The sequence below is a fragment of the Arachis hypogaea genome, chromosome 20 (genome assembly GCF_003086295.3).
Source record: "Arachis hypogaea cultivar Tifrunner chromosome 20, arahy.Tifrunner.gnm2.J5K5, whole genome shotgun sequence".
NCBI classification, from domain to species: domain Eukaryota; kingdom Viridiplantae; phylum Streptophyta; class Magnoliopsida; order Fabales; family Fabaceae; genus Arachis; species Arachis hypogaea.
The window spans coordinates 12,156,950-12,175,536 of record NC_092055.1 but is presented as its reverse complement, the minus strand read 5'-3'; the positions used below and the strand labels follow the sequence as shown (position 1 = coordinate 12,175,536).

Sequence of the window (18,587 nt, the reverse complement as noted above, 5' to 3'; positions counted from 1 at the left end):
GGATGGCTAGGTGCTGACTATAATAAATTTCCTATATGTGAGGAAATTTGAAGAAAGGAGCCTGACAAGGACAAGATTTATAATGATTGTGTAAAGGTAAAAATTTATAGCATTGTTGAATTAAATTGATTCTTTCATTTAACAATTACTTACAATTTAAACTTCTCATTGCAAGAAATATTCTACTTTGATAAAAAGATAGTATTCGAAGTATGAAAAGTACAATTTTAAAAGGTATAGGGAGGTCTTGGAAGGAAATAAGGAATAGGTTGGATCATGAGTGTTACAAATCAACAAAGACACTTGAACAAAATATTGAGGAACGCCCGCCGGGAATTGATAAAGAGCATTGGAGATGGTTCCTTGAGTATCGCAATAAACCTGAGACACAGGTAACATATTTTGAATTTGTAAAAAAATAATACTATGTATGCTACATTGATATGGACAAATTTCGTGTATAATTACTCTTATTTTTTATGGCATAATAGAAAAAGTGCAAGAAAAACACTAGTGAGGTAAAGGAAAGAAGAGGTAATTTATGTTTAAATTCACTTTGAACTTTATTATCTACTACATTTCTTTTTATTTGGGTGGAATATGGTGATGGTGTAAACTATATTGTTACCGTCGAAATTACATGGATGAAAGTTAGTAGAGGAGATTTATGGAACTTAGTGCATAAGCAAATTCATGGCTCCTAGATATATGAAGAAGCTCGGGCCATTGGTATAAGTACTATGTTGAGATCCTTTATATTGTTTCTCATTGGTTTTAATTATAAAATTGTGTTGAATACGCTCTAGCCCGTAATTACTTATGTTTGCTTATTTATGTTTATAGGAAAAAATTATGGAGATTGAGCAGCGTGATAAATCCTCTAAAATGTTGTCTGAAGATGATTCGTTTGTCCAAGCTCTCAGAAAAGAGCACTCGGGTAGAGTGCGTGGTGTGGGTTTCGGAACGACGCCAAGTCAACTCTTCCATCCGAGTTCGCATCTGTCAATGGATGGAGCTCAAACAGAGAACACCCAAAGGATGCTATTTGAACTACAAGCAGAGGTGGTAGACGAGAAGTTGAAAAGGAAGGCAATGGAGAATGTAGTAGCAGCAGAAAAGATTGTGCTTTTATGTTATCTAATTCAATGGCAATGTAGGGAGTTACCACTAGACATTGATGCACGGTTGAATTTCTTGGAGGGACAGAGTGAAAGATAGATATTAAGAGTTGATCTTATTTTATTTGAAGTGTACATTTTTTTTTAATTTGACTATATATACAGCTTTATTAATTAGAGATATATTTTATTAATATTAATATAAATATATTAGTTTGTTTTGCAGTTATATTTTCTTGAGTTTTCGCTCTGATTTTAGTGGAAAATTAATAGGATTTTTAATATTAAAAAATAACTCCCAAATATTAGAAAAAAATAAACCCAAAATATTTAAAGAAAAACAAATTAATATATTTTAATTTAAAAAGTGAGCAGCATCAAATAGTGGCAATTTGTAACTAACAAAAATAGACTCGAAAAAAATTTGCTTCCGAATAGCAGCGATTTGTAATTGCCAAAAAAAATAAAAATAAAATAGCAGCACATAATAGTGGCAGTTTGTATCCATCGCAAAACAGCATCGTTATCCTATTTGGGCATATTGCGGCAGTTAAAACCCGCTGCCATGCAATCCAACATGAAATGTCTGAATAGCGGCTGTTATACTAACGGTTTAACCCCCTCACGCCAAAGGATGAGTGTTCGAGGACTGCTAGAGAGCGATTTTGCGGCAGTTTAAAAACGCCGCAAATAGCAAAAAATTTGCCGCTAATATCTGCATCTGTTATAGTGAATTGACTTTTTCTTATGAGCCAAACAATCTTTTTAAAAAACTTAGAGATGTACAATTCAATTTGTTTTTTCAATTAGTTCACCACAATGGATAAAATAGAAAATTAAAGAAGGTTGAAAATATATATGTCCCTCGTACAATACCTTGAGTTAATGATTAAACACTTATTTCAGCTAATTTTTCTTATGGCTATCATCATCAAATGATGTAATTTCATAATACTAAGGGGGAGGATATAAGCAGCTAAAAGAAAAATTGACATTTATAAGAAATATGTTGTCTTTATTTTGTTCTTGCGAAATACATTATAAAGTTGGAGTGAAAAATGTTATTTGATTACAAGATTTTGCAAATCAACTGCCAAATGAAATTATTGTCCTAAAGAAATTTACAAATCTTATTTACAGGTACAAGTATTTTAACATAATTAATATCCCAAATGATAATAAGGAACCTAAAGTGTAGAAAAATGGTTGGTTCCTAAAGTAAATTCTCAAAATAGAAAAATTATTATTGATCAAGATGGTCTTATTATAGAGATAAATACTCGTACAAAGCATAATATAACTATTTGTAAAACCTTAAAAGAGGTTCAGGTACTCAACTGAAAATAAAAAGATCTCAAAAGACTATGTCACTATGAGAAATGTGAAAAGTATGTTAAAGGCTTATTTTTTGCCGAAGTGAAAAGACACAAATCGAGTTGAAATTGAATTAGATTTGAAATAAAAATGACTTTTAAGTGTATAGCCAAAATCCCTCATGTTGTAAAGATAGTGGGTTATAAGTTTTGTGCGAAATGAATCTTAACATTGATTATATTGCTATAAATGTGGTAGACTTGATTATACTTAGATCTCTTAAGATCAAGGTTCTGAAAATCAGACTGGACCGGCTAGTTCTACCGCGTTAACTAGAAATCGGTTATCTGGCCGGTCCGGTTAACCTCCAGAATCGCTTTGCAAAAATCTGGTTAAAAAACCGACGGAACTGGCAGTTAACTGACGAACTGGCCAGGTTTTTCAAGTCCTACTTTTATGATCTACTCTAGAAACGGCGTCGTTTTGACACCAGGAAAAAAATAAAAAGAAAAGCCGAATCCACTAACCCAATCCCCTACGAACACCTCATTCAGTCCATCTCCTTTCCAACCCTAATTTCCTATTTTCCCCCAACGAGTAGAAGCAACTCCATCTCCCTCAGTCCCTTTCCCTTGCCACCCTCGCTGGTCAAACCTTCTGTCGTGGTCATCTTGAGGCTTCTGTCGTCGTCGCCTGGTCGTCTGAAGCTTCTATCATCGGCGTTGTTTGGCTGTCACGTCGTCGGAAGGTCGGTTCAAAACTTTTGTCGTCCGCCGCCTCTATTCTGTCCTTGCCGCTGTGGACTCTAGGTTTTCTCTGCTCTTTCTGCCACCCTGAACTTGTCTCTCCTTGGTGGTTTTTCTTCTCTGATTAGCACTCCTCCACTGCTTCCAGTCTTTTTTCCTTTCGTTATTTTTTATGATTCTGATTTCTGAGTTAATTTCTCTGATTCTTGTTGACTTTTATTTTTCTGATTCTTGTTAATTCTTTTTGTAAGTTAATTTTTCTTATTTTTGTTCATTTTTTTCTGATTCTTGTTAATTCTTTTTCTAAGTTAATTTTTTTGAAATAATTTGTTCATTATTGATGGAATCTTATTAATTTTGTTGATTTTTGATGCAATTCTATGGATTAACATAATGTTGAGGTTCGGGTTAATTGTATGGATGTCCATAATCTTGGCATCTTGTTAATTTTGTCGATTTTTTATGCAATTCTATGGATTAACATAATGTTGAGGTTCAAGTTAATTGTATGGATGTCCATAATTTTGATGGTACCTATGTCCATAATCTTGAGGTTCAGGTTTATCTCCATAATCTTGATGGTAACTCTTAATTTTGTTAATTATGTTCAAAATGTTCAGGTTCAGGTTAATTGTATAATTTTTTTTAATAATTTTATTTAATATTTAATTAAATTGGTTTGATCCGTTAAACTATTGAACCAATTACTCGACTAGTTTATTGACCGGTCCGATTCTTGCAACCTTGCTTAAGACTCTGATAGTAAAAGAAACAAGACATGTTTAACAAAAAATGTTATTGTGGCATATTATTTGAAAGGCGTAGAAAGTGAAATTGAAATAAAAATCCCTAAACGATTCAAAATACTTGAAGCACATCATTTTTTTTATAGATTTATTCAATAAGACTTTAAAAATCATCGTATGAGCTAAAACAATTTGGACTCATATGGTATAATGGCCTTAGTGAATACTTATTGAAAGATGACTATAAAAATAATTGTTTATGTCCATGTACTTTCATAAAAATGTTTGAATTAAAATTTGTTATATTTGTTTATTTGATAATTTAAATATCATTGGATCTCCCGAAGAGATCCTATATAAACGCCATGGATTATTGAAAAGATAATTTAAAATGAAGGATCTTACGATCAAGTTTTTTCTTGGTGTACAATTGAATATCCGTGAGATGATGTTGCTAGTGGTATAATCCTAGTTGAGGCATGTTCACCACTTTGCATGATATGAATGCTTATATGTTTTGATAAGTGACAATATGTGCTTATGTTTTCTATTTTAACTAGTGTTTTGAAAAGATAAAAATATGTATCTTTTGCATGACTTTATCCTAAATCTTTTGATTGATTATATGGATTAAGGATAACTCATGATACATGTTTTATGATATAACATTTGGTTTGATGAGTAATTCTGATAGATATCAAGTTTCGACGAAGATTCGACACAAAAAGTTTTTACTATTTTACAGGAAGTAAAAGTGGATTTTTACATGAGAATTTATACATCAAATTCAAGTACAAGCTCATCATGAAATCAATCATGCATGCAATGAAGATAAAGTGATAAGAACAAGTCCAACGAGCAAAAGTTTAGTTGTAGGACTTTAGTTTTTACTCGATAAAGGTAAATTAAGTTTATCGAAATTTTTTTTTGAAATAAAATATTTTTTTTTGTTTTGACAGAAAAATAATTCTAGGATTATATCCTGGAATCCAATTTTTTAAGGGGGCAAGTTCACCCTGTCTCTCGGTGAATCTTGTCAAATTCATAAGGTTCGTCGTGCCTCTCGGCGAACTTCAATTGCTTTAACTTCACAATCACTTCTTTCTTAGGGTTGGGGAGCACCATTCCTACTACGCTATTACTCCATGCATGCATATGCCACATACAATTGAACAAATAATAACTTGAACATATAATTTCATCTCAGTTTTTCTCATGAGTTTTCAAGAGTACGTATTCTTAAAAATACTAATGTGAAAGTACAAAAATGTAATATCATTTCTAAATGCGGCTTGTTCCTGTGTATTCCTCAAATGGAGACGATGATAATGTCATTGCCGTTGCCGTCGCCGGTATTGAAAAAGTCATGCTTGTTGTCTGTTCAGTATTCAAATTCCTGACTTTCCTTCTCACCCAAACCAAACTAGATTTTTTTAGAATTAAGAGTCTTAGCTCATAGTGTATGTTCTTCCCAAATTGGAGGCACAGAAACTTTGAAGTTCGTCCTAGAATTTTTGTGAAGTTTGCTGAGAGATTCGGCGAACTTTAGTCAATATGCTGAGTTCGCAAAGGGGCACAGCGAACTTGTCCTCCACCAAAAAAAATTAGATTCTGGGATATAATCCCAGAATTATTTTATGTGGAAATAAATTTTTTTTATTCTAGAAAAAATTTTAAATTTATCTCTCAAGTTAAAAGCATATTTTGTCAAAGTTAAAATGATTTTTAACCAATAATTTTCAAAATTCTTGAATTATGGAAGGTATGGGACATTCTATATATAATGAACATAATCTGATCTTGATGGATTATGGAAGGTAAGACCCAACCTAATCATAACCAAGGTGCCAAAGTTCGAAATTTGAATTTTGGAGCAATTTACACATAGAGAATTGACTCCTGAGGATCAATCCTCACATGTTAGCTAATCCAAAAATTTAAATTTTGCTATGTGAGGATCGATTTCTATCCTAAAGGTTGGAATCAAGCTTATACATTCAAAAGACACAAAGACCCTACCAAAAACGTATTTTCTTGACCCATAGGCTCTTTCCATCTATTCCCAACGAATATGGGAGTTTAAAGGCCTATAAATAGAGGTTTATGTGAATGTTTTTAATAGGTTAAAAATTTTTATTATGGAAAATAAATGTATGCAATTCAATTCTATTGGTGTGTGCATGTGTTTTATTTTGATATGGAAATCAGTAATCGAATCTACCGATTATTTTGTAACTTGATTTTTAAAATTTTTTAAATATCAAATCGGAGTGTCCGATTTGTTTGTTATGATTTTTTTTTAAAAATAAAAATTTACAAATCGGAGGGTCTGACTTTTTGTTCTTTATAAATCGGATGGTCCGATTTTTATTCCCAAACAAATCAGAGGGTCTAATTTTCACATTTTAAATAAAAAAGTTTCATATTTTATTATCCATAATTCTAAAAAATACCATTTTCACCTCAATATCAAAAATAATTTGCGTTTTCAATACACTACATCTTTTATATTTATCAAAAATTTAAATTTCACAAGTTTTCAAAAGGAATTTTTATCAAAATTTGAGAAATAACTTTAAAATTATTCATAGTGATTCATTTATAACTATATACTCTTTTAAGACAGTTTGTATAATCTGAGTTTTATCTTTTCCCATTGTGAAAGAAGAATTATATAACTTTTTTACTTAAAATATGATTCTCTAAATAGTGAGGTTAGTTATATACTTATACACTATAGTCAATAAAGATACCAAGAGTTATATAAACACTGAAGACAAAACGCTTTAACTTGTAAATGTCAATTTGTATAGAGCAATCAATTGAACTTTCAACTAATATTTTACATGTCAACATTTATAGTTTATATAAACTTAAAATATAAATAAAAAGAACTATATTATATGTACACCAAAATTAGTTATTAAAGTTAGTTATTAATATAAAATACATATTAAAATATAAATACACATTAAAAATAAATTAAATCATACATATATTCATATACAAATATATTTGTGATTGATTTTAATGACTAATTTTAATGTACGAATAGTATTTTTGAAATAAAAAATAGTAAATTTTTCACAAGTGTGAGCATATAAAGTTTATTATAATGAAGAGTAGTTACTGTCATTGTTGGATTAAATATATACTTAATATGTTTTGTTATAAATTTGATTAAAAGTATCTGGATTTTAAGATAGTAAAAAAGATAATAGATAATAGAATAATAGATAGATTAATTTATTAACTTTTTAGGTTTTTAGTTTCTTCTCTCAAAACTAATATCTCACTTTGTTTTGGATTTTTATTGGAAAATTCCACGCTTCTAGACTTCTATTATTGTAGTGTAGACCCATGTGTCTTTATTTATTTATTTATTTATTTATTTATTTATGTCCACTTTTAATGAAATTGCCTTTATTAAAAAAAATATAATAATTAAATTAATCTTTAAAATATGAGATATTCTCTAAATTTATTTTTAAAAAATTTTATTAATCAAATTAGTCTTTCAAAAATTATAAATTAATTATATTTTTTCTTTAGTTACTCCATTAATAATTTTCGTCAACGATTGATGATGTGGATTGTTAATTCATAGCATATATGACACTTAATATGTCAAATTAGACATTGATCAAATATGTTTATAAAAATCTATCAATTTAGTTGCTAAGCTATATTGAAAATATAATTTATGTAATTGGGACAAAAAACTAAATAAATTTTATAAATATATTTTGTCAATGTTCAATTACACGTCAGGTATTATATATGTTGTCAATTAATATTTTACAACATCAATTATTAACAAAAATTATTAATAAAATGATTAAATAATAAATATAATTAATTTTTAATTTTTAATAAATTAATTTAATTGAAAAAAATTTAACAATAAATTTAAAGAACATCTTATCTCTAAAAAATTAATTTAACAATTAATCTTTAAAAAATAAAAAATTAGTGAAGAGATCTTGTATTTTGATCAAATCTAAACTGAAAATCAATCAGAATGGTATCAAATCAACTTAGTGTCATAACCACTATTATTATGGCCATCTCTCACCGTTCATTCAAAAGACATCCTATTTAATTATTAGTTATTAATTGTATTTTAATTAAAGTAGGAAAGGGTGGCGAAAGAACCTTCATATGAAACAAATTGATGGCAATAATGCCGGAGTGACAGAAGGACGAAAAATATAATAATAAAAAATATAATTATAAAAAATTAATAAAAAAAATAAAAAATAAATTATTGACAAAAATTATTTTGTTAAAAAAATAAAAATATAAAAAATTAATAAAAATAATAAAAAAATAAAAAATAAATTATTGACAAAAATAAATTATTGACAAAAATTATTTTGTCAATTATTGACAAAAACTAAATAAATTTTATAAATATATTTTGTTAATATTTAATTACACATGCATCAAGTATTATATATATTGTCAATTAATATTTTACAACATTAATTATTGACAAAAATTATTAATAAAATAATTACATAATAAATATGATTAATTTTTAATTTTTGATAAATTAATTTAATTAAAAATATAATAATAAAAATAAAAAATAAATTATATACTTTTTTAATATTTTTATATTTTTATTAAAATAGACATAAAATATATTAATTTAATCTCTCTCAACATATTATTTTTATTTATATCCCTCTGTTAAATACATTGTTTCTGTATCTGAGTGTCCTGAGCAGCCCTTCATATGAAACGAATTGGTGGCAATATTCCCCAAGTCACCGAATCCAATTCTAATTTGTTTCCGTAATCTAATTCTCTTTGAACAATTTCCAAAAAATTGATAACTGTTTTGGCCTACAGGAGCCAGGAGGGTACTATAAAGTTGTGCAACGTATCTAGTTATCTACATAGTCACACCACCCAACATACATAGAATTCCTGAATCTAAACCTTAACCTTGTTCACGAAAAATTCGATAACAACCAAGTATGGTAGTAAAGGTGTATGGTCCAGCATATGCTTCCCCAAAACGGGTGCTAGTGTGTCTGATTGAGAAACAAGTTGAGTTTGAAACAGTGGATGTTGATCTTTTCAAGGGGGAACATAAGGAACCTGAGTTCCTCAAGTTACAGGTCCAACTTCTAATTTTTTGTTCTTCTAACTGAACCTCTTTTTTACCTTCTGTTTGCTTTATGTGGTTTCAAGATTTCTTCCTTCTTTTTATTTTTTTTTTTTTATGTATAATTATACGGTGGTACCTTTTCCTCTCCTAATTGTGCAGCCTTTTGGAGTTCTTCCTGTTATTCAAGATGGTGATTATACTCTCTATGGTTAGCTCACTCAACTCCGTACAAATTTCGTCAATTTTCCTTTCTCTTTCCCTTTTTTAAGTGCCATGCTTAGTAATTTAGTTTTATAAAATAATTTTAGTTGGATGGATGAAAGAAATGTGATAGTTAATTTGACGAAAGTGTGGAATCTAGCAAGATGATAATGGTATGTGTTGCCGAGAGAGCAATAGAAAAAAGGATTTGTGTCTATTCAAGTTGTGTAGAATGATACAATACAAAAGAGTATTTATAGGTATTAAGAGAATCGAAATAATAAAAATCTTGAAACTGATGTAGAATCTTTCATTTAAATTCATTCTAATGCACTTTGTGAAACCAATTCTGCAGAATCTCGTGCAATAATCAGGTACTATGCCGAAAAGTACAGAGATCAAGGGACTGAATTGCTAGGAAAGACAATAGAAGAAAGGGGTCTAGTGGAACAATGGCTTGAAGTTGAAGCCTACAATTTCCAACCTCCAATCTACAAATTAGTGGAGAATATTCTATTTGCCCCAATTCTGGGTGTTCCCTCAGATGCAAAAGCGGTTCAAGAGAGCGACGAAAAGATTGCCAAGGTTCTTGACATATACGAGGAGAGGTTGTCGAAAGCCAAGTACTTAGCTGGGGATTTCTTCAGCCTTGCGGATCTTAGCCATCTGGCGTTTGGTCATTATCTTGTGAACCAAACCGGGAGAGGGAATTTGGTTAGAGAAAGGAAGCATGTGAGTGCTTGGTGGGATGATATTAGCAACAGGCCCTCTTGGAAGAAGGTTCTTGATCAACACAAGTACCCTGTCTAATTTGTTTCTATGATCTAGTTAAGAACATAATCAGATAAAGCTACCATGCTACCAATAAGGATCATAATTTGTTTTTCTAGATTGCTTTTGTGTGTTTATCATGATGGGTGTGCAATAAGTTATTACATGAGAAATGAGAATAAATATCTTGTGTTGTTGGAGCTTCGGTTGAATACCTCTATTATCATTTAGCAACATCAGTTGAGAATGTAAAATAAGAAATTAAAGATAACATTTTTGGCTGGAATAGAACAATGAAATTCGCTCAAGTAAGCATTAAATTTGAATAATCTAATAAGTATCAACTGAGGAGGAGAAAGTATTGTTGTCCCATACAACGAAAATAGAACAAATTCATCCATAAACAAAGCATGTGCAGCATATGTCGCATTGCGTCCATCCATGACCATGATTTGTGATAACGATTAAACGTATCATATAATTGAACTTGGACTAGATTTCAGCAATCATAGATTTTACCTTTAAAGATAGGTTAGTTTCAATCAATGATTTTATCGCTTCTACAATCATCTTTAAATTCAGTTTAGCATGATCTTGACAAGTGATAATTTTGATACACATGTGGCTACTATTGTATTTCTTTATCGCCCAACAATATTTTTTTTATTAGACTAATCATAAAAATCAAACATAGTTTATTCTGTATTGTACATATTTAACATAGAATCACACCTTGTAATAAACGAAAAAGTATCTCTTAATTTCTTTATCAATTTAAATCTGAATTATAGTGTGACTCTTGAAACAAATATTATAACTTTTGAGAATTACATACAAATCTAAGTACAAACAATGTTTTTAACCACTGTAGGATCCGTGACAAATGTCTAACCGAGTAGAAAAAATCGTCGCAAAAAGTGATGCAAATTAAACAAAAATAATTTTGTAGCCGCCGTTTACAAAATTAATAATTTGATCAATTATTGAGTAGTCCAATACACCTATAGTATTGAAATTGGAAGGACATATTGGTCCGTGTGTAAAATTAACGGAACTTTGCTAAATATTTTTCAATTAAATAGTTAGAGACTATCTGACTTGTTTTCTCGGAAGGGTGAAAGGCATCCCAAAATACATATTTATTTGCATCTGAGCATGTAAATGGACTTTTTGGGTCGCATAAATAACTCATCTCAAATCTCCCTGTTCCACAACATCCCACTTGCGCAACCTCAAAACCTGAATATTTTAAAATATTTACAAATAAATAAATAAATTTGGTCTGATATTTCATTTCATTTAAATAACTGCATTTCACCATAACTTACCAATAAATAAACAAACAAATAAATAAATGAATTTAGTCTAATATTTCATGTCATTTAAATAACTGCATTTCACCATGGCTGAATATTAACGGACTATGCTTTCATTTGTTTTGAAAAATAGTTTATCAAAGTTTGTTTTCGAAAAATATATTTTTTAAAAATTGTAACATATATAAATATAAAAGTAAATTTAGATATTTATTAATATATAATGTTATATTTAAATTTTTTTAATTTTAATAAATATAATGCTCTTAAAAGCACCTGTAATATTTAAAAGCGGTAATATTTAAAAGTTATAAGTATAAGCAAATAATTTTTTATTTATTAAACACAAAACGAAGTGATTTTAGTTTTGAAAAATAGAAATTTATTTTTAAAAAAGATAAAATACTATTTTGGTAGAATAACATTTAATTCATTTAAATTTTGTTGAGACTCAAATAAAATATTTAAAATATTAGAAACCAAATTAAAAATTTTTTATTCAAACATTAAGAACTAAAATAGCATTTTTTTTCTTTTCAAAAACCTTAATAATATAGAGAAGTAAACTATGAGTTACTAATAATATCTTTGGACTACAATTTCTTAAATCATGCTTTAACCTTACAAAAAGATAATCAACTTTTTTATTTTATTTTTCGTTATGTGCAGTTAGGATCCCAAATCATAATTTGTTAGGTTGACTATCACTGATACTAGCATCTTTGTTTTAATTCCCATAATAAAATTGAAACGTATTTGAAATATTAGAAAAAAAATTAAATAAATGATATGATAAATTAAAAGTAATTTTAAACTTTTCAAAAATTTAGGAGATAAAAAATAATACATTATTCTTTATAATTGTAGTATTTTATGTCAAACGCTAAAGACCAAAAGTTACTGGATGGATATGTTTGAATTCTATTTATAAGATAGAAATATATAGATAACAAATACAAAACTTGTTTGACAATTAAGACGAGACAAAAATGCAAAAAATTTTATTGTTAAACACAAAAAGTTTTTTTTTTTTTTATCTCTTTCTCAGTATTTCGATCACGATATTTTTTGTGCAAATAAACTATTATTTTGGATTTTGGTCCTCCAAAAGATTTAAGTTTTTGACGGAATGACTATCCAAAAAAGATTTTATATTTAATTTTTAAAAATGATCACAATTTGATAAAATACACAATTCTTTTATAAGAACAAATCATCTGTTTGATCTATTTTGTTTTTGAAACATTTGAATACTTAAAATGTACATATAAAAACCCAAGAAAATATTCAATCTTCATACCTTTTTCAATTTTTTTTTGAAATATTTGCCATTTACAAAAACACAATTGCTAAAACAAATTCACTTAGTGGGAAATTACCAAATTTAAATGATAAAAAGATCTATTTTTGTAAGGAAGTTTTTCAAACATTGCATAGAAATCTAATCTTTAAAATCATTTTTCAAGTATATTTTTTATTTTTAGTGCATTTTATCAAGCTAACATTATATTTGATGGGACAAAATATCAATTTTTTTAATTATTTTTAAAAATGTTTTATTAAAATTAAATTTTTTTAAAAAGTTAAAATAATCATTTACTTTTCTAATGCATAAGCATAATCTAAGGTCAATTACTTTCTTTAACTTGAGGGAAAAAGGAGATGAATATACTTGAGATTAAAAAAAAATAAAGCTATAAACTTTACAAGGATGGCTAATAATAATTGATAATGGACTTACCAAAACGAGTAGGCTGTGTAATAATCTGCAATAGGATATCATATGCATTTGCATCAACTAATTGAAGCCAGGAAGGTCCTTGTCAAGCTTACTCACTAACCATCCCAATTTACCATTAAATTCCAAAACCACATTATTGTATTCCTCCACGCAACTATGAAACTCCATAATGTTTATGGCTCTTTCCAATGGCAAACACCCCATAGGAGGCAACCCTATCAGAGAAATTTTTCTTGCTCCAAGATGATATATTTCCTTAAAAAAAATTTCAGCTAATCCAATTAAAAAATCCTCGTATTGTTAAACTTCACTGAATTGGCACCTACGTTGAGGGAGTGTGTAATAGTTCTCTAGGAAATCATTTGTACCTATGCTAACTAAATATAATGCTTCTTTGAATATTTCATTAGCTTTCTCCTCACCAAGATGTGCCCTTAATTTTCTTTGGTACTCCTTGTAGTACTCAATTTCTTTCCATAGAGGTATCACATCCTGTAAAATAATATAAAATAATTAAATTTCCTTCTAAAAATAATGGTTTTAGTAATTTTTAAAACAAAAATTAAATCATGAAAAAAAAAATTATTATGCACAAAGTATATTAGTTCAACTTTGCTTTATAAAGGAGATTTTCCTTGTAATACGTAGCAATTAACAATAAGTTTTTCATTTAGAAATACAATTTTTAAGAGAGAAAAAAAATTAGTGTTATTTAAATGAGATTTGGTAATATTTTGTCAAAATTTTAAATTTTAAAAAAATCAGGGTATCTTTCTTTAATTTAGAATCTCTATGAGTTATTTTATTGAAATACAAATTTTTTGATATAAAAATGATAATTTGCTGATTGGACTATAATCAGATATATATTCATACCATACATATTTTTTGGTGACTTTTCATACCATACATATGATACAAAAAGATTCTACTGTGACATCTATTAAAATAATTCACAAATATTATTTTTGTTCTTTATCTATCTATATCTCTTTATCTTTGGCTCTTAATTTGTAGTTTTATTTCTTTTGATAACAATACATTTACTAAGAGTAATTTCTATTGCAAAATAGATAGAGTGGAAGTAGTAACACACACTTACAACAACATTTGAAGTAGCATTGTCAAATCCAGTTCCAACAGATGCAAAACAAACACCATTAGCAAAGTCTGTGATAAAATTGTGAAAGAATAAGAAAATAAAAGATGAAGAAATTTTATTGATTATTGATTGATTGAATTGTACTGAAGTGTATTGTAAACTATGAGGGTAAAACTAAATATATATAGAGTATTGTCCTATGAAAGATAAAAGCAAATAAAGATAAGATAAGAACAGATAAAAATAAGATAAAGATAAGATAATAAAGACTAAAATTAAAATTGAATTTTTGTATTCTGTTGGGCTGAATTTGTGGGCCATGATACTTCTTTATTGTTGTCATGAGCTAAAGTAGAAGAGTAGTTTAATACGCCCCCGCAAGCTGGTGGATGGAAGATGTCAATAATCCACAGCTTGGATAAGTTCCTAATGAAATTGTTGAGAAAAGCGCGTCTGACGTGGTGACGCGGAGGAAGATGCGTGCGGCAGAGCTTGAGCTGCCTACTGCAAAAATATAAAAGGAGATGCTGTGCTTGAGCAGCAATCTTCAAAAACTGCGTGCGGCGGAGCTTGAGCTGCCGGCGGCAAAAATATAAAAGGAGATGCTGTGCTTGAGCAGCGATCTTTAAATAATTGCGTGCAGCGGAGCTTGAGCTGCCGACGACAAAAATACATAAAAGGAGATGCTGTACTTGAGCAGCGATCTTTAAACAATTGCGTGCGGCGGAACTTGAGCTGCCGACGGCAAAAATACATAAAAGGAGATGCTGTGCTTGAGGGAGAGAGAGCAAGCAGCGATCTTCATAAAAAAAAGAATGAAAAAATAAAAAATAAAAAAATAAGCGTGTAAAACGCAACAAGATTGATCTTTAGAGGGCGCGTATGGCGCAATAAGAGTGCAGATGGAACTGCTAGAACAGATGCACATTGAGCTGCTAGAACAGATGCAGATTGAATTGCTGAAACAGAATACTGACGAAACTCCCGGAAGAAGTTGCAGATGAAATGCTAGAAGAAGGCGCAGACGGAATTGCTAGTAAAGAACCGGGATAATCAAAACTGTGGTAGAATTTTCACTTGGATGCATGTAACTAAATCTATGATTATTTATTGTGGGAGGAAGTTGAAAAAGAAGCATGGTGATTTCTCACCGAAAAGATGATAACTTATATATCCTTCTCAAGGAGGATACCATAGCTCTGATACCATGATAAAATTGTGAAAGAATAAGAAAATAAAAGATGAAGAAATTTTATTGATTATTGATTGATTGAATTGTACTGAAGTGTATTGTAAACTATGAGGGTAAAACTAAATATATATAGAGTATTGTCCTATGAAAGATAAAAGCAAATAAAGATAAGATAAGAACAGTTAAAAATAAGATAAAGATAAGATAATAAAGACTAAAATTAAAATTGAATTTTTGTATTCTGTTGGGCTGAATTTGTGGGCCATGATACTTCTTTATTGTTGTCATGAGCTAAAGTAGAAGAGTAGTTTAATAGTCTGAAATACTATAAGACGGATCTAAATATGCAGGAACAATTGGCCTAAGACCAAAGGCTCCAGAGATAAAATCAGGGGCAATTTTTCCATTTGAGAATCTCCCTGTTGAGTTTCCATCAGGAAAATCACGTCCATAAGGCTCAAAGTTGCTCATTGCAATTGTTGGAATGAAGTTGTTGTTACCAGAATCAACTGATGAGTCTCCAAACACTATTATTGCTGGAACCTTGTTTTTGTTATAATTATTATTATTATTATTGGCCCTGCTGCTATGTGAAAGGAAATGAATTTGAAACAGAAATAATGAATAACACAAAATTTTTTCCATGATAATAATATTGATTATGCTTTTGTGACAGAAATCCTATATTGAGTGCATAATACTGCAGACAGAGAGGTACTTGTGACAAGTATGCTATTTATTGAGGAGGACAGGCAGTTGTCTTGTTTAATAAGAGGGAAAAAACGTTAACTATCACAAATTAACAGTTGCACTAAGAAAATCGTCTATAATGAATAACTTTTATAAATTGTAGATTTAATCTTGAAAAAATAAGTGTATAATCAATACTGTTATCTAGATCATTTTTCATAACAATAGATATAGACTTAATTGTAATTAGTTAGTCACTTTAGTATATACTAATTAAAATATAAATTAATTTAACTAAAAAATAAAAATCTAAAATAATATTTGTTAGGTGATTAACCTTATGTACTCCTTGTATACCCCAGCCACTACAAAATTAATTATAACCATACATTAAAAAATTAGAGAAAAAAAAAAGAAAAGGAAGAGATACAGACATGGCTACTTCCAATTCAATACCAAACATAGTATATACCTTTAATTTAGGTGGAAAACTTTTGAGATGTTTGTCACATACACAGCCATTACCAAAAAGACCAAAAACTAGAACAAATTAGAGCCAAAAGAAAATGTTTTAGTTTAATACTTTTTCTTACTACTCTTTATGTTTTCAAGTAAGTATTTACTTTTTTTCTAAATAATTTGTTTTATAAATAAATGTTTATAAAATTAGAAAACTAATTAGTATATATGGGAATGAATATTGTCTGTTATTGATGAGAAAAAAGATATGACGATTAATAGATAAAGTGAAAATCAAAGATAATAATAAAATGAGAGTTGGATAGTTATTTTTTACTAGATCTTTAAGAAATTTATTCTTAACAATTTAAGTTTTAATAATGTCATTTTAAAAAAAAAATTAAATAAAAATATTTTTATGATTCAACCATTAGGTTTTTATCAGTTTGGTACTTTTAATTATTTTCTTGAGATTGAAACAATCAAATTATATTTTCTTTTAAGTGCTGGAATGAAAAATGCAAAACCAATTCTAAAACCAATGACATCATCTAATAAGATCTCACAATTTGGTGTTGAACCATAGTTTAATCCTACTCATTATAGATAATTTTTTCATAGATGCTTTGCAGTATTGCACATTCATTACACTTGAAATCGTATTTGTTATAAATAAATGTATTAAATTCACGAGTAATCCATTAATCACTCATTGAAAATCATTCAAGCATATCTTTAAGTGCTGTCCAAATTTTGGCTAATCCTATCATGTTTGAAACAGAGTTAATCAACAAAAATTGAAAAATTGTCCATGTTGCAAGAACTCACTAGGTAACTGACGTCTATACAAAACCTCTATCTTAAGTACAAACTAAAGGTCATTCACAAATCTCCCTTGATTTTGAGGGACTGATAAGAGAAGTGCAACTAATAAAGAATCTTCAACTAAATTAGTTAGAATAGGTCAATGATAGTTAGTGTTAGTTAGACCTCTCATCGAGTTTGTTATATTCTATATATAGCCGTGCTTCAGGGGTAGTGTACCAAACAAAATCATAACTCATTTTCTTTGCATTACTTGCATTTTAAGAAATTATAATTTTTCTCAATTCAGTTCTCTCTAATATAATCTCTTTTTACTATCAGTTCAAGAACTTCAATAAATTTAAATACTAATATCAAATGCTTCAAGGAAAAATTTGTTATCTGAAAACTAAGGATAATTAGTTGAATGTTGAGACAATTAGTCAAGGTCGAAAAAATGAAAAGATTGTTCATAAATACGAACATTTTTTGGTAAAGACTTGGTTGTCTGTCAAAAGATTTATAGAACAATCCACATGGGTTTTTGGATAAGAATGAAGATTTGAGCAGAAAGCAACAACTAAAATAATGATTAAGAATTTAGAAGATCATGCAACATGAAAATTTAATGTCACCAGTCTAGTTTCTTCTATAAATGTATTATGTCTATAAATATATAAAGAAGTTGGAGTCAAGCCATATTTTCATTCTATTATATAAACACATGTACTCTGAAAAATTTTGGATTATACTGATGAAAGGAAGGATACATTGTCAATGCACGTGAGAGTTTAGAACAAATTTAATTTTTGTTCTATTTATATTTTTGTATTCTATTTTTTTATCTTTATAAATTTTGCAATTTATCATTTCACAATTTATATTTTCTTAAATTTTATATTTCTGCTAGTTTCATTCAATTTTTTTTTTGTATTTTTACGCATTTTAATACAAATTATTTATTATTTTTTTTTTATGTGATTTTTCTTATTTACGAAGACATGTTTAAACTTTATTTTATTACTTTGAGCTATTTAATATTACTATAAATTTATTGTGCAACTCACAAAATGAAATTATGTTTATTTTTTGAATTGAAATTATGATACAAATTTGATTTATCTTTATTTTGAACAAAATTTAAACAAATTAGTTACTCACTAAGATATATTGAACTGCGTGCATGATTAAATATTATGAGTAATAAGGCTTTCGAGAAATATTGGATAAAAAAATAATTTTGGTAAGAAATTTTGATAGATTGAGTA

The 18,587-nt window shown here is 28.4% G+C and overlaps 1 protein-coding gene and 1 pseudogene across 1 annotated transcript; one reads left to right on the top strand and one right to left on the bottom strand.

Moving 5' to 3' along the window:
* Positions 1 to 8,583: 8,583 nt before the first annotated feature.
* Positions 8,584 to 10,215, top strand: LOC112782547 (glutathione S-transferase F9). The gene is made up of 3 exons (XM_025824986.2): positions 8,584 to 9,053; positions 9,203 to 9,251; positions 9,600 to 10,215. The coding sequence occupies exons 1-3, from the start codon at positions 8,910 to 8,912 to the stop codon at positions 10,052 to 10,054; spliced, it is 648 nt and encodes a 215-aa protein (XP_025680771.1). The 5' UTR covers positions 8,584 to 8,909; the 3' UTR covers positions 10,055 to 10,215.
* An 845-nt stretch (positions 10,216 to 11,060) lies between these two features.
* Positions 11,061 to 16,011, bottom strand: LOC112785437 (GDSL esterase/lipase At2g42990-like; annotated as a pseudogene).
* Positions 16,012 to 18,587: the final 2,576 nt, after the last annotated feature.